Source organism: Dromiciops gliroides, chromosome 1, assembly GCF_019393635.1.
Source record: "Dromiciops gliroides isolate mDroGli1 chromosome 1, mDroGli1.pri, whole genome shotgun sequence".
Lineage (NCBI taxonomy): Eukaryota > Metazoa > Chordata > Mammalia > Microbiotheria > Microbiotheriidae > Dromiciops > Dromiciops gliroides.
In genome coordinates this window covers 172554286-172568642 of record NC_057861.1, presented here as the reverse complement: position 1 = coordinate 172568642, position 14357 = coordinate 172554286, and the positions used below count along the sequence as shown (strand labels likewise).

General features: G+C 39.4%; 1 protein-coding gene across 1 annotated transcript in view; it reads right to left on the bottom strand.

Annotated features, from left to right (window-relative positions):
• SYCP2L (synaptonemal complex protein 2 like) overlaps window positions 1–14357 on the bottom strand; it is a 67425-nt gene that overhangs the window by 37386 nt on the left and 15682 nt on the right. The window contains exons 12-16 of the mRNA XM_043992940.1: window positions 13268–13360; window positions 13110–13170; window positions 10598–10746; window positions 8875–8974; window positions 3014–3108 (exon numbers count right to left, since the gene is read on the bottom strand). Coding sequence (XP_043848875.1) covers window positions 3014–3108; window positions 8875–8974; window positions 10598–10746; window positions 13110–13170; window positions 13268–13360 — 498 coding nt within the window. The remainder of the gene's footprint in view (window positions 1–3013; window positions 3109–8874; window positions 8975–10597; window positions 10747–13109; window positions 13171–13267; window positions 13361–14357) is intronic.

The window sequence follows — 14357 nt, the reverse complement described above, 5'->3', positions numbered from 1 at the left end:
CCTTCTAATGACAATGGTGAACCCATACTTTTCTATTCTATTATCTATTATCTTCTTATTTTGTTATCATTTGATGCTGCCAACCACAGACCAATTACATTTAGCTTTGTGGTTTCATCTATAAATGAATTTTGTATTGTCTTGACATGCAAAAGAGAAATCTTTCATGAAATCAATTAAGCCTATTCACATTGATATACTGCTTTAAGATTTACAAAGTTCTTTCCTTACAAAATATTCTTTTAAGAGCGATAGTACATGTTGTATTAGCCAACAGGAATTAGCACAGTGCCTGGCACATAGTAGGCACTTAATAAATGTTGATTATTAATCTTCATTTTATAGATTAAAAGACTGAATTTCAGAGAAGTTAAATGACTTTCCCAAGGTCACACAGCTAGTACACCTTGGAGCTAGGACTCTATTCTATGTCCTTCTGAATTCAAATTCAATACTATTCCATTAATCCATGCTAAGGTTGTCTCCATTTGGCCAAAACAGCATTTTTGGATCAGAAAATCTTGTATTAGGAAAGAAACCATAAAATGCTTGTCCTTTCAAAAGATATTTTCCAGCACAAACATCCTCAGAACTCTAGAGGTCATCTTGTCTAATGTCTTCTTGAAGTACAAATCCTCTAGATCGTTATTTGATCTAGCCTCTGAGTGGCCATTTCTGATGGCAGAAGGGAACACCACTTCTTCAAGAGGTAGCCCCCTCTATTCTTATAAATGCCTAACTCCGGGGCAGCTAGGTGGCACAGTGGATAGAGTACCAGCCCTGGAGTCAGGAGGACCTGGGTTCAAATCCGGCCTCAGACACTTAACACTTACTAGCTGTGTGACCCTGGGCAAGTCACTTAACCCCAATTGCCTCACTAAAAAAAGAAAAAAAAAGAAATGACTCCTCACTTGGAACAAAAACTAACCTTACTTCTATCCACTTCCCCCAGTTCTACTCTCTGGATCCAAACAGAACAAGTTTGAGAACTACTCTTCCACATGACAGCCCTTCAGACGCTTGAAAACAGTTACTCTGCTACCCCTGCTTTCCTCTCAAAAGGCCAAACAGTTACTAATTTCTTCAACCAATCCTCTACAGGCATGCTTCCGAAGTCCTTCACCACTCTGGTTGGTTACTCTTCAAGTATATCAAGCATACAACTTAAGGGTATCACTAACTTGAGCATACCAATGTCATCAATGTCCCTCTTGCAATGACACAAACAAAAACTGAATATAACACCCTAGATATGGTCTGACCAGGAAAGAATTATAACAGAACTGTTGTTTTCCATGTTACAGAAACGCTATTTCCATAAATGAGTCCTAAGATTGACTGAGTGTGACTAAGTCACACTGTTGATTGCAAGGTAAATGTGACTCCCAAGTCTTTTTCACATTAACTGCTCTATAGGCATAAATGAGTCCTTTATTTTCAAACCTCTAAGTTTCATTTTGAAAGTTTTACTGTAAAATTCTACATTCATCCCTATTACATTTCATCATTAGTTATGGCTTATTTTTCTTGTCTGTTGAGATCTTTTCTGTGTCCTAATTCTGCTATCATACAATATATTAGCTATCCTTCCTAATAAGACAGTTTTTAAAGTTTTATAAGGATACTAAGCTTTCAGCCTGATAAAAATCAGCTAATGATAAAACTGCCCCTCTGGAAAAGAGTATCCAAATAGCCTTTAAGTATCTATCTCAAGGAATGAATCCTTATGGGCCTTAAGAAACGATGGAAGGACTCACAAAGAACAAAACAAATGCTTTACAAATATCAACCCTTCGTATTCAGTTCAGACCTGTGTCTTCTGTGAATTCCTTACTGAGATAGTTCTTATGAGTTCGAAGTATTATCTTCCCATGTAGGAATGTAAACAGTTTGATCTTTTAATATCCCTCATGAAGTCTAAGGACTTACTAGCTGTGTGACTCTAGGCAAGTCATTTAATCCTCATTGCCCCCCCCCAAAAAAAGATGAAAGGGACAGTTTTCAGAGAAATGTGGAAAGACTTGTTTATATTGTTGCAGAGTGAAGTAAGCAGAGGCAAAAGAACAATTTATACAAGATCTACAACATAAAAGTGATTAAGTGTGAAAAACTTAAGAAGTCTTAATGAAATGATTAACCATGGCTCCAGAGGACCAATGATGAAGAATGTTACCCATCTCCTGATAGAAAGGTAAAGGAATTAACATACAGAATAAGATATGCAGTTTTGGACCTGGCCAATGAGGTAATTTGTTTCGACTATGCATATTTATTAGAAGTGTTTTGTTTTTCTTTTTTCTCTTCCATTGGAGGTAGGGGTAGGAGAAAGGTAAATGCTTGTTAACTTTTTTCAAATTTTTTTTTTTTTGCAGGGCAATGAGGGTTAAGTGAATTGCCCAGGGACACACAGCTAGTGTCAAGTGTCTGAGGCCAGATTTGAACTCAGGTCCTCCTGAATCCAGGGCCAGTGCTTTATCTACTGTGCCACCTAGCTGCCCCCTCAAATTTGTTATTTTTTTTGTAGTGAGGCAATTGAGGTTAAGTGACTTGCCTAGGGCCACACAGCTAGTAAGTGTTAAGTGTCTGAGGTCAGATTTGAACTCAGGTCCTCTTGAATCCAGGGCCAATGCTGTATCCACTGTGCCACCTAACTGCCTCTCAAATTTAATTTTTAAAAGATTTCACTCCAGTGAAATAATAGGAAGGGAAATATATTATGATCTTCAGCCTCTAACCCAGGGATTAACTTTGCTTGTCATTGACTCCTTTGGCAGTATGGTGAAACCTATGGACCCTTTTTCTTAGAATAATTATTTTTAAACTGTTGAAGGAAATACTTACTTTCAGTGAAAGTTTAATGAAAATGAAGATATCATTTTCCCCATCCAAGTTCAAAGACATCCTGAAATCTATCCATGGACTCCAGATTAAGAACCCTTGCTCATGTCCCATCTTTAACAGCCTAAGTGTACATAGACTTCCAGTATTAAACTTCCAAATCTTTCATACTTACTGTTGTCTCAGGCTGTTCAATGACTTGAGAAGACTCATGAAAGGAATAATTTTTCTCATCATTCACAGATTCTTCCTGGGATAAGGGTTCTTGTTCTTTGGAAAACACGTGAGGAAAAAGTAATCTCTCTTTTAGAAACAGGCATAATTTAGCTTTAGACTGCAGATATAAAACATGTTTCAAGTATTTGCCTACATACACAGGAGATTTTAGGAACACCCATGTCCAAAAACCACTTTCCCTGCTGGTTGCTGACGACTGAAGTTATGTCATTCGTTCCTTTGATTTGTGATTTTGTCTCTTATTGAAATTCTCCTAGGAAGTATGCCACTCCATCATCATTTATACCTCAGTGTAAATTGATTTATCTCAAGGTCATGGCTTTAGAGCTAGAAGGTATCTAAAAGATCCCTATCTAGCCCAACCCCTTATTTTACAAATGAAGAAACTGAGGATCAGAAAGAACCATTGAGAAGTTCATTCTTCTGGCTTTGCTTTGAATTCTCCAAATCACCGCTATGCCTCAACTGTTTTCTCACCCTTGAAGCCTGTAATTGTGCCCCTGTTGGCCCCTTCTCCCATTTGTTCTTCCCAGAACCCCCAATTTGAAGAAAGGCCCAAGCTAGGCATCCTTCAGTCTTCTCTGGGCTCTGCTCCTACCTCTGTAGGTTTCACCCCCATTCGCCTGCTTGGGTACCTACCTTATCCCTTTGCTTCGCCTTTTCAGTTCCCTTTTTGTGAATTGTTCCCCCAATTAGAATGTAAGCTCCTTGAAGATAGTATATTCTTTTTTACTTGTATTTGAATCCCTAGCATTTAGCAGAGTGCTTGGCACGGAGCAAATGCTTAATAAACACTTGTTAACTTGACTTGCTGAATGTGTACAAAGTTTCACAAGTGATAAGTAACATCTGCCAAAGAATAGGTTGTGTACTCAGGTCACCTCCAAACTCAGTTTTCTTTCCACTGCACTAGAGTCTTATGCAGAACATTTTGATAATGGGAGAAGAGATAGGGATGAAAAAAATATATAAGGGGGCACCAAAGAACAGTTTTGCATCACAATTTGTCACCAATTTCCACTTTGTCTGCTTCCCTGGAAAAACTTGCTATTGAAAGACTCCCATGATGTCTCTGTACTGAGGCATCCTAGGAGATCATGAACTCAGTTCCATCTTCTGGTAAGAGCTGGTAATCTTGCACTGTCTCAAACACTTAAAACTAAGAAACTAAATGTGGAATTTTAAATACAAGTGCCTTTGTTAAATTTTAAGTTACACATATGAAAATGCAGGATTTGACATGACTGGCCTAAGAAATAAATAGTATATCTATACAGATAAGATTGGATGAGCACCCAACTATCATGTGCAGGTATTTGGGTGGTTGGGGTGATTGTTTTTTAATTTGGTAAATGGACTTTAAATTTTGGCAACAAAAATAAGCAGAAAATGAAAATTTTTTTTAAAACCACACCATCAAGGTAAAATGCTTTAAAATGCTAAAGTAGGAAGCTCACAACTTTGATTTGTAAAAAAAAAAAAATGCTAAGAATCCTTGATTAATTCACATTCAGGGGAGGGATGTTGAAGCATGCCTCCCATTCTCCTTGGCAAAGAAGTGCCCACAGACTGTGGATACAAAATATAACCTTGGTTATCAGCTCCAGCCAGTGTACTGTTCTGTTGCGCTGAACTTTGTGTTAAAAGGAAGGATTTTATTAGGGATAACACTGGTCAGGAAGTAACAGTAAAGATTTTTTTTAAAGTCACTTTTGGGGGGGGGCAGGGCAATGAGGGTCAAGTGACTTGCCCAGGGTCACACAGCTAGTAATTGTCAAGTGTCTGAGGCTGCATTTGAACTCAGGTGCTCCTGAATCCAGGGCTGGTGCTTTATCCACTGTGCCACCTAGCCGCCCCTTTTTTAAAGGATATCAATAATCAGTTGAATAAAATAAAGATAATCCATTAAAATACAAATATTCCTGGGAGGAATAACACTTTATGCCTATCAACTACCATTTTCAGACTCTGAGAATTAATGGAGAGATGTACACAAAAACATATAAGGTAAATAAGCAGAGCCAAATGTCACTTCCTCCAGTTTTTCCTAGGACCACTCTGATCTAGAGGTGCAATTCAGTTCACCTATAAACAAATATTGGTGTCTACATAGATTCTGAGAAAGATTCTTAGGTATCCTCTTAGAATCAATGGAGATAAATATTTACAAAGGTTCATTACCAACAGAATGACCACTAGGCGATAACTTTTTTTTCTTTAATAAAAACAATTGGGTAGAGGAAAGGCAGTGACTTCCCTGACCTCTCCCCAAAACCCCTCCAAATACCATCAAATAATGCCATAGGACAACTGCTGGAGCAGCAGAACTCAAAAAAGTACAGGCTGAAATAATTTTCCAGCCAAAGATATATTAGAGGGTCAGCAAGGTCTGTTGTACAGGGGTGAGAGTAGAGTATACTAAGCAGCCCCAGCCCCAGCCTCAAAGAACAAGGCCTTGGGAATCTCTGACAACTGTGGCAGCTGCTGCTTCTAGAACTCAGCCCACAGACAGAGAGAGGAGCTTGGTGTGCAGTGAGAACCCAGCCTGCAACATACAGTGCTTCCAGGGCCTCGGAGTCTTCTGTGCCAGCAGCTTCTTCTGAGGCTCGGCTCATGGATGGTGAGGGGGTTCTGGCTGGCCAGGGTGAAGTCGCTGCAGCCTCTGCTGGATTTGAGGCAAAGTACCCAGGTTCTGATCCAGTAGTCAAAAAAAGCAGCAGACTACAGAATGCTTTGGGGGGGGGGCAAAGTAGACCAGAATACACTCAGAAGAAGATAATAACAAAGTCAAAGCTCCAGCATCCAAAACGTCCAAGAAAAATATGAATTGGTCTCAGGCTATGGAAGCACTCAAAAGGGACTTTGAAGAGAAAGTAGGAGAGATAGAAGGAAGATTTAGAGAGATGGAGGAAAGAATGGAAAGAGAAATGATCGCAATGCAGGAAAGTCATGAGAAAAATGTTAATAGCTTGAAAAGCCAAATGGAAAAGGAGATACAAAAGCTCTCTGAAGAAAATAACTGCCTAAGAATTAGGATTGAAAAAATGGAAGCTAGTGACTTTATGAGAAACCAAGACACAATAAAGCAAATCCAAATGAATGAAAAAATAGAAGGCAATGTGAAATATCTCCTTGGAAAAACAGCTGACCTGGAAAATAGATCCAAGAGAGACAATTTAAAAATAACTGGACTACCTGAAAACTATGATGAAAATAAGAGTTTAGACATCATCTTCCAAGAAATTGTCAGGAAAAATTGCCCTGATATTGTAGAAGCAGAAGGCAAAAGAGAAATTGAAAGAATCTACCAATCACCTCCAGAAAGAGATCCCAAAAAGAAAACTCCCAAGAATATTATAGCCAAATTCCAGAGCTCCCAGGTTGAGGAGAAAATATTGTAAGCATCTAGAAAAAAAGGAATTCAAATATTGTGGAGCTACAGTAAAGACAACACAATATCTAGCAGCATCTACATTAAAGGACCAGTGGGCATGGAATATAATATTCCAGAGGGCAAAGGAACTGGGACTATAGCCAAGAATCACCTACCCAGCAAAACTGAGTATAATCTTTCAGGGGAAAAATAGGACTTTAATGAAAAAGAGGATTTTCAGGCAATTTGTGATGAAAAGACCTGAACCAAATAGAAAATTTGACTTTCAAATACAAGACCCTAGAGAAGCATAAAAAGGTAAAGAGGAAAAAGAAATCATGAGGGATATTAGAAGATTTAACTGTTTACATTTCTACATGGGAAGATAATACTTCTAACTCATAGGAACTTTCTCAGTGTTAGGGCAGCTGAAAGGAATATACTTAGACAGAGGACATAAGTGTGAATTGAATATGAAGGGATGATATCTGTAAAGCATTTATTTTTTATTTATCCTTGTTTTTTATGGGGCAGCAGGGTGGGTTGGCTTATGTCTGGGGCCAGATTTAGGCTCAGGGCCTCCTGGGTCCAGGGCTGGCACTTTGTCCACTGTATCACCAAGCTGACCCATTATGACATCTTTTAAATAAAGTTAAGGGGTAAGAGGAATGCACTGGAAGAAAGGGAAATGGAGAGGTGGACTGGGGAAAAGAAGCTCACATAAAAGAAACAAGAAAAAGCTTATGGAGTAGAGGGGAAGATGGGGAAGGAGTGGGGGAGTGAGTGAACCTTACTCTCATCAGAATTGGTTCAAAGAGGGAATAACATATACACTCAAGTGGCTATAATAATATATTTTTCCCTGTGGGAAAGTGGGAGGGGAAGGGAATGGGGGTGGGGTGGGGGGAGAGGTGAAGGAAGAAAGGAAGGGCAGATTGGGGGAGGGGCAGTAAAAAGCAAAACACTACAGAGGGATAGGGTGAAAGAAGATAGAAAATAGAGTAAATATCAAGGGGAGGGAATAAGATGGAGAGTAATACAGTTAGCAATAGTAACTGTGAAAGAAACGATTAGCAGGATGGTATCAGAAGGACGTATGAACAATGCAAACCATCAACAGAGGAAGAACTGATAGGATCTGAATACAGATTGAAGTATAGTTTTATTTGTTAGCTCTTCTTTCTAAAGTTATTGTGTCTATTTTCTTTCACAACATGACTAATGTGGAGATGTTTTGCATAACTGTACATGTATGACTTATATTGAATTGTTTAATTTCATAGGGAGGGTTGAGGAGGAAGGGAGGAAGAAAATTTAGAACACAAAGTTTTAAAAATTCAATGTGGAGGGGCAGCTAGGTGGTGCAGTGGATAGAGCACTGGCCCTGGAATCAGGAGTACCTGAGTTCAAATCCGGGTTCAGACACTTAACACTTACTAGCTGTGTGACCTTGGGCAAGTCACTTAACCCCAATTGCCTCACTAAAAAAAAAAAATATTTCAATGTAGAAAAAAATTTTTTTTTATTTTTTTACATATAACTTAGGGAAAATTATAAATAAAATAAAATAAAAAATTTACCATCAAGACTGCCTATTAAAGCATGGAGTTTAGAATTGGGGCATATATTTCCATCAATGAAATCATGGATCCTTACACTTCTAATTCTCCTTTTGGGGAAGGAGGGAGGGAGAGAGACAGACAGAGAGACAGACAGAGAGAGAGACAGACAGAGAGACAGAGAGAGAGACAGACAGAGAGACAGACAGAGAGACAGACAGAGAGACAGACAGAGAGACAGGGAGAGAGACAGGGAGAGAGACAGGGAGAGAGACAGGGAGGGGACAAGGGTAATCATAGGATTACAGATCTAAAACTGTAAGGATCCCTAGGGATCAGCTGGTCCAACAATTTCATTTTACATATGAGGAAACTGAGTCCCAGATAGGTAAAGAAATTTGCGTAAGGTAATGCAGGTAATGATGTGGAAAAGCAGGATCCATTTTCATGTTCATTGCCTCCAAATCTACTGCCCTTTTCAATTCCTCACATTGCCAATCCTTGATTTTCAACAATCACTTGTCACTTGATTTAGCAGATTGGGAGCAAAGGTTTCTTCCCTAATCATGTGACATGTTAGTCAAGAGCTCCTCTGCTTCCAGACTTCCAAGCCTGGATCATTGCTTATGCAATAGTTCCACCTCTGAGAAAGAATCCAAGAATTTCACAGTATTGATTAGTCACTGTATTTCAGAAGATCAATAACTTAAAACATTTTTGAAAAGTTGAATTGATAAGCTATTGGCCTTATGAAATGTACGAGTCTAATTATGGTCAGAGAGGGAGCTGGGTGAGTGATTAAGTCTAGAATGTACTCCTGTCCTTGAAGATCCTCTTGATTATTAATTTAGGGATAGACAGACCTACCTGCTTTTTCCTCATGGTAACAGAGGATCTCTGCTGTTTCTTGTTCCTCAAAACTCTCAGATATCTCTGGTGGTTCTCTTTTCATCTGATCAGGGTTCAGCTGAAAAGAAAACAAAAACCGGTTATTTTTTAATAAAAAACCTGTCCTCTTTGTCCTAATATCTTTTGCAAGGGAAATATGAAAAAGCAAAATGAGTATATTGTGTAGCATCTCCAGGTCAAGCAAGATGGAAAAATAGGGAAAACCTTCTAGTGGCCTTTTCCACTCTTTTCAAACTCCCTTCCTTCTTCTAGCCACCATTCCAAATGCCTCTTGGTTCTAGGACTGCCCAGCAAATGGAAAAGAAAGAGGAATGGCTCAAGATGAAGACAGGATTTCCAGGTACCAGAGTCCTAGAGACCTTCAGAAAGAATAAATAACAATAATAGTATTTAGATAAGCACTTTAAGCCTTGCAAAAACACTGTACATGTTATAACTCATTTGATCCTCACAACATCCCTGGGAGGTAAAGGTGATTCTTATCTTTCCCATTTTACACATGAGGAAACTGAGGCAAGCAGGGTTAAGTGACTTGCCCAAAGTAACAAAGCTTGTGTCTGAAGTTGGATTTGAACTAAGGTCTTCATGATTCCAGGTCCAGCAATCTACCCAGTGTGCCATCTAGCTGCCCCTTTGTATCATGTGATCATGAGCAAACCCATTTGCTTAACCTGAGCCTCAGTTTCCTTACCTATGAAATGGGTGTACCATCTACTTTTGAGGAAAGTTTTTTGCAATCTTAAAGTGTTATATTAACACGAGTTTATTGACTATCAAGAGGTATCTGACCACCCCTCACAAAAGTATTTTCTCTCGTCAAATTTCTCATATTTTAGTTGTACCTCTCTCTCTCCTTTGTACATTCCACTCCCCTATTTTGGTCAGATTTCTGTGAACTTTTCTCCCATGATATTATAAGTTTCTTGAAAACAGGCTATCATATCTCTTAATTCTCTTTGTTATTTCCCATATATCCTGTACATATGTATTTACTTGTTCTCCCCACCCCTCTCGCCATGAGATTGTGAACTCCTTGAGGGCAGGGGCTGTCTTTTGCCTTTCTTTGTATCCTGAGCACTTAGCACACAGTTCCCAACTCATAATAGGAGCCTAATAAATGCCTATTGACTGAATGTTGTTGTTGTTGTTGTTTGTCCTTTGTTCTCAAAGAAGACTGTTATAGATATCATGACTTTCAATGAATTAGATTAAGAAAGGGCTATGCAAAGTCACCAGCCATCTGGGTCCAGTGACAAGATATGCATCAGGATGACTGGAGATGGCCCTGGATGTTTGACACCATAGGGATTATGTTAGAAACCTTAGTTCTTTTCCATGGAATATCTGGAGAAGAATGGAAGTAGAAACAAGTAGCTGTAATGACCAAATGAGCAAGCAGACCAATCCATAATACTCAAAGTGAAAGAAGAAAAAATGGAATTTGTGGATGGGGATTTGGGATGGGAAGTGATTCATATATTCTATGACATTGTATCTCTTAAAGGTAAGGATTTATCCACAAGTAAGCAAAATTTCCACCATTTCCAAAGATGTCAACTTTTTCAACCATTTCTATCAATGAAGATTGAGGTTTTAATACCAAAGATAATTTTTGCCAAATCACAAATACTGAAATGTTTTTAAATGAGCAAAAAATAAAACTAAAAATAAATGAACTTGCCACATATTTCTCTGGTCCAAGAACTTCCATGCAAGTCTTTACTATGTTGGATTGTAAATCAAAATGAATTTCTACTTTCATCACTTCTTTGTTGTTGAAAAGAAGAGCTTTCTTCAGGTAAACAAGGAGTATCTTCTTTTTTCCAGCTTCTTCCAAAAGAAAAAAAGAGGGAGACACATTATATAGCAGACATATTGAAAGATTTGTTTTGCTATTCATAATTTCAGATTACTGAATTAGAAAATGTTTACTCACCATTGCTACCCACACACATTTTCTAGGGTAAGTACTTATATAGATCTGACACTAAATAAACTTCTTGTTGTTCAGTCATTTTAGTTGTGTCAAAATTTTCATGACCCATTTAGGGTTTTCTTGGAAAAGATACTGGAGTGGTTTGACATTTCCTTCTCCAGCTCATTTTACAGATGAGGAAACTGAGGCAAACAAGATTAAGGGACTTACCCAGGGTCACATAGGAATAAGTGTCTGAAGCCAGATTTGAACTCAGAAAGATGAGTCTTCCTGACTCCAGGTCTAGCACTCTAACCACTGTGCTACCAGCTACCAGCTACCAAATAAACTTGGGGGAAGGGGTTGAGAATTACATAATTTTTTATCAGACTAACATTAGTGTAAATTATAACCCTTGGCATCCAGTCTGTCTTTTGACTAAAAAGGACAAACGAATCTCTTCTCCATCATCACAAATAGTGTGTCAGCATCTGGCTTTTAAAAATTACCTTATTTTTTTAAAGGCAAACATCAGGTGAATGGTCTATGGGCTATTTCATGGGAGGAGAGAGTAAATAGAGAATTTACAGATTATTCTGTAAGTTTCTGGATAGACAACAGTTTCTTGTAGGCACTAAACAAATATTAAATGAACTCTAAAATGAATAAAAACAATTGTGAGATTTATCTTTGGTACCTTCCTACTTTCTCTTTTAGTTCCTTCTCTTTCCTCCCCCTCTAGGTACCTGGGGCTCTTGTGACTCCCTTCTCCCATCCCACCCTCCTCAGGATGCTGAGGCCCACATACTGTTTGGTCAGTAGACAATCAACTCAGAAGACCTTACTCTCAAATATAGTGTGCCTGGATCCCACTAACACCATACTGCCTCAATTGGCTGTGCCCCCAAAAGATAGTCAACTCTTGAGAGGCCCAGGAACTGTTCCTCCCTACTCTGAAACAGATTCTAAAATTAGGTGCAACGAATTTGGAATCAGGGGACCTAGGTTCAAATTCCACCCATGTCACCTTGGACAAATCCTTGAAGCTCTGAGATTTGATTTCCTCACTATGAAATGAAGGGGTTGTATTAGAAGAACCCTAAAGTCCCTTATCAGCCTAAAACAATCTGTGGTTATCCTATAGGTATATTGATTGGGAGACATTAAATTTCATTTATGAGTGCAATGCAATACTTTTCTCTTTGTGTTGGTATGTCTTGCTCTGAACAGTCCATCCCTCTCTGTCAGGAGGTGGGAAACAATCACAAACACCTATTTTTAATCAAAGTACATTTCCAAGTTGACAAAACACAAATAAAACTCATCCTTGATCCATTTCTCTCTCTCTCTCTCTCTCTCTCTCTCTCTCTCTCCCTCCCTCCCTCCCCCCACGTATGTGTACGTATGTATATTTTCTTGGACAGGACTTGTGAGGACACAGGTACAGGAAATTCCCACTGAGAAAACCCCCTCCAGCAATACAGATAAGCAACTTCTTTGCAAGTAGTCTTATAACACTAAGAGGTTAAGTGACTTGTCCAGGGTCACACAGCTAGGAATTGTATAAGGCTGGATCTGAACTCAAGTCTTCCTGACTCCAAGCCCAGAACTCCTGGCATTGCCACACCTACCTACCTCCAGATGAGGAAACAAAGGATAGGTCATTTTAAAAGACACAGGGCTAGATGGTACTGGAAAAGGGACTGGAGTGGGGGGCGGGGGGGGGGACAGCTAGGTGTCACAGTGGATAGAACACCAGGCCTGGAGTTAGGAGGACATCTTCCTCAGTTCGAATCTAGCCTCAGACACCAGTTATGTGATCCTGGGCAATAAATCCTGTGTGCCTCAGTTTCTTCATCTGGAAAATGAGCTGGAGAACAAAATGGCAAACCACTCAAGTATCTTTGCCGAGAAAACCCCAAATAGGGTCACGAAGAGTCAGACAGGACTGAACAACAGGGACTAGAACCCACATCTTTTAACTCTTGGTCTAGCGCTATTTCCCGAGTTATCTGCTGTCTCTCTTGGACCTTAAGCAAAACAAGAATCTGTAGTAATAAAAACAAACCTCTCATCTACATCAGCTGCATGTTTTTTAAAACAGATTCTGGGACTAAAGTACTGGATAATTTATCTGATTTATCTGTGCCCAGACTCTGCAGGCAATAATGATTGGTCCTCCTACTCCCCCTTAGCTTTGGAGGAGAGGAGGGATCAGGGGGTGTGGGAAAGACACTCAGCACCTCCTTCTGGGCAATGCTTATGATTAAGGTATTACCTTTTATACTGAAACCACCAACTTCTTCTTTTAGAAGTCTTACCGAATCCCAGAGTTCATCCTTAAAAAAATAAAGCAAAGATGTACATATATACTTTCACCCAAACTATCTAGAAGCATTTTGGTCTAAGCAGATGTTGTACAAAAGCATTCTTTACCTCCGCATTATCTATATAGAAAGTTATGCTCTGAGTTGCTATGTTAAAATCAATCCAAAATTGCTCCAGGTTTTCATCGCATGGTTTCTTCACCTGAAAGTAAAGACCATTTCTATCAGACATGTGCATCCTCAACAATCAAACTAAAAGAAAAAAAGAAAATCTTCCTGAAAATTCTCATTTTGTTTTAAAAACAAAATGAAACTGTAGTAGTAGTAGTAGTAGTAGTAGTAGTAGTAGTAGTAGGCCTCCACCAGTCTCAGATGACCATGAATCAGCGCCTTGAAGAGCCATAGGCCGCAGCGTGGCTGTGCAGTCTGATACGGGAGCCTCAGCTCCTGAGTGACTTATAACAGGTAACTGCCGCATCCCATGTTGTATCTACCCCATGAGGAGTAGCTGGAGTGTCCTCTCCAGGGCGCTAGCCTGGGTGGATCGATATGGAAAACAAGCTGTTGTTGCCCATGCAGCAGGTTTTCCCTCTCCGCGACGTTGGTGGATCCAAAGGAGAGGCAGAGCCAATACAGTTTGGCACCAGTGCCGCCACAGGAGTTGCCAGAGGGATGTGATGTCCAACATCCGACTGCCTAAGGGACTCTAACTCCTGATTTTTCCTCAGGGTTAACTCCCAAATCCTTTCCCATATATGGGTATAGCTGCAAGGCAGTGGAGGTTTAAAATCAGGGTTTCCTTCCCCTAGGAAGGTTGCCTGCCAAGGCTAATGAGCCCCACCTGCCCGAATGAAACTAAAGTAGAACTACGGTAATAGAACTTTTTGACAGTGGCCATTTTGCTTGCTTCCCCAAGACACCAGTTTCATTTTCATCTTTTAAAGAATGGTGGACCCTCATCAGTTGGGTAATAGCTGAACAAAATATGATATGTGAAACACAGTAACAGAATACTAGTGTGCCACTAGAAGTGAAAAAAGTGACAGTGTCAGAGAAAACAGGGAAGATTTGTATGAATTGATGTAGGGTGAAGTGAGCAGAATCAAGGGAATAATTTATAAAGTAACATCATGAACAACTTTGAAAGACTTAAGAACACTGATCAATGAAATGATCAACCGCGACTTCAGAGAATCAAT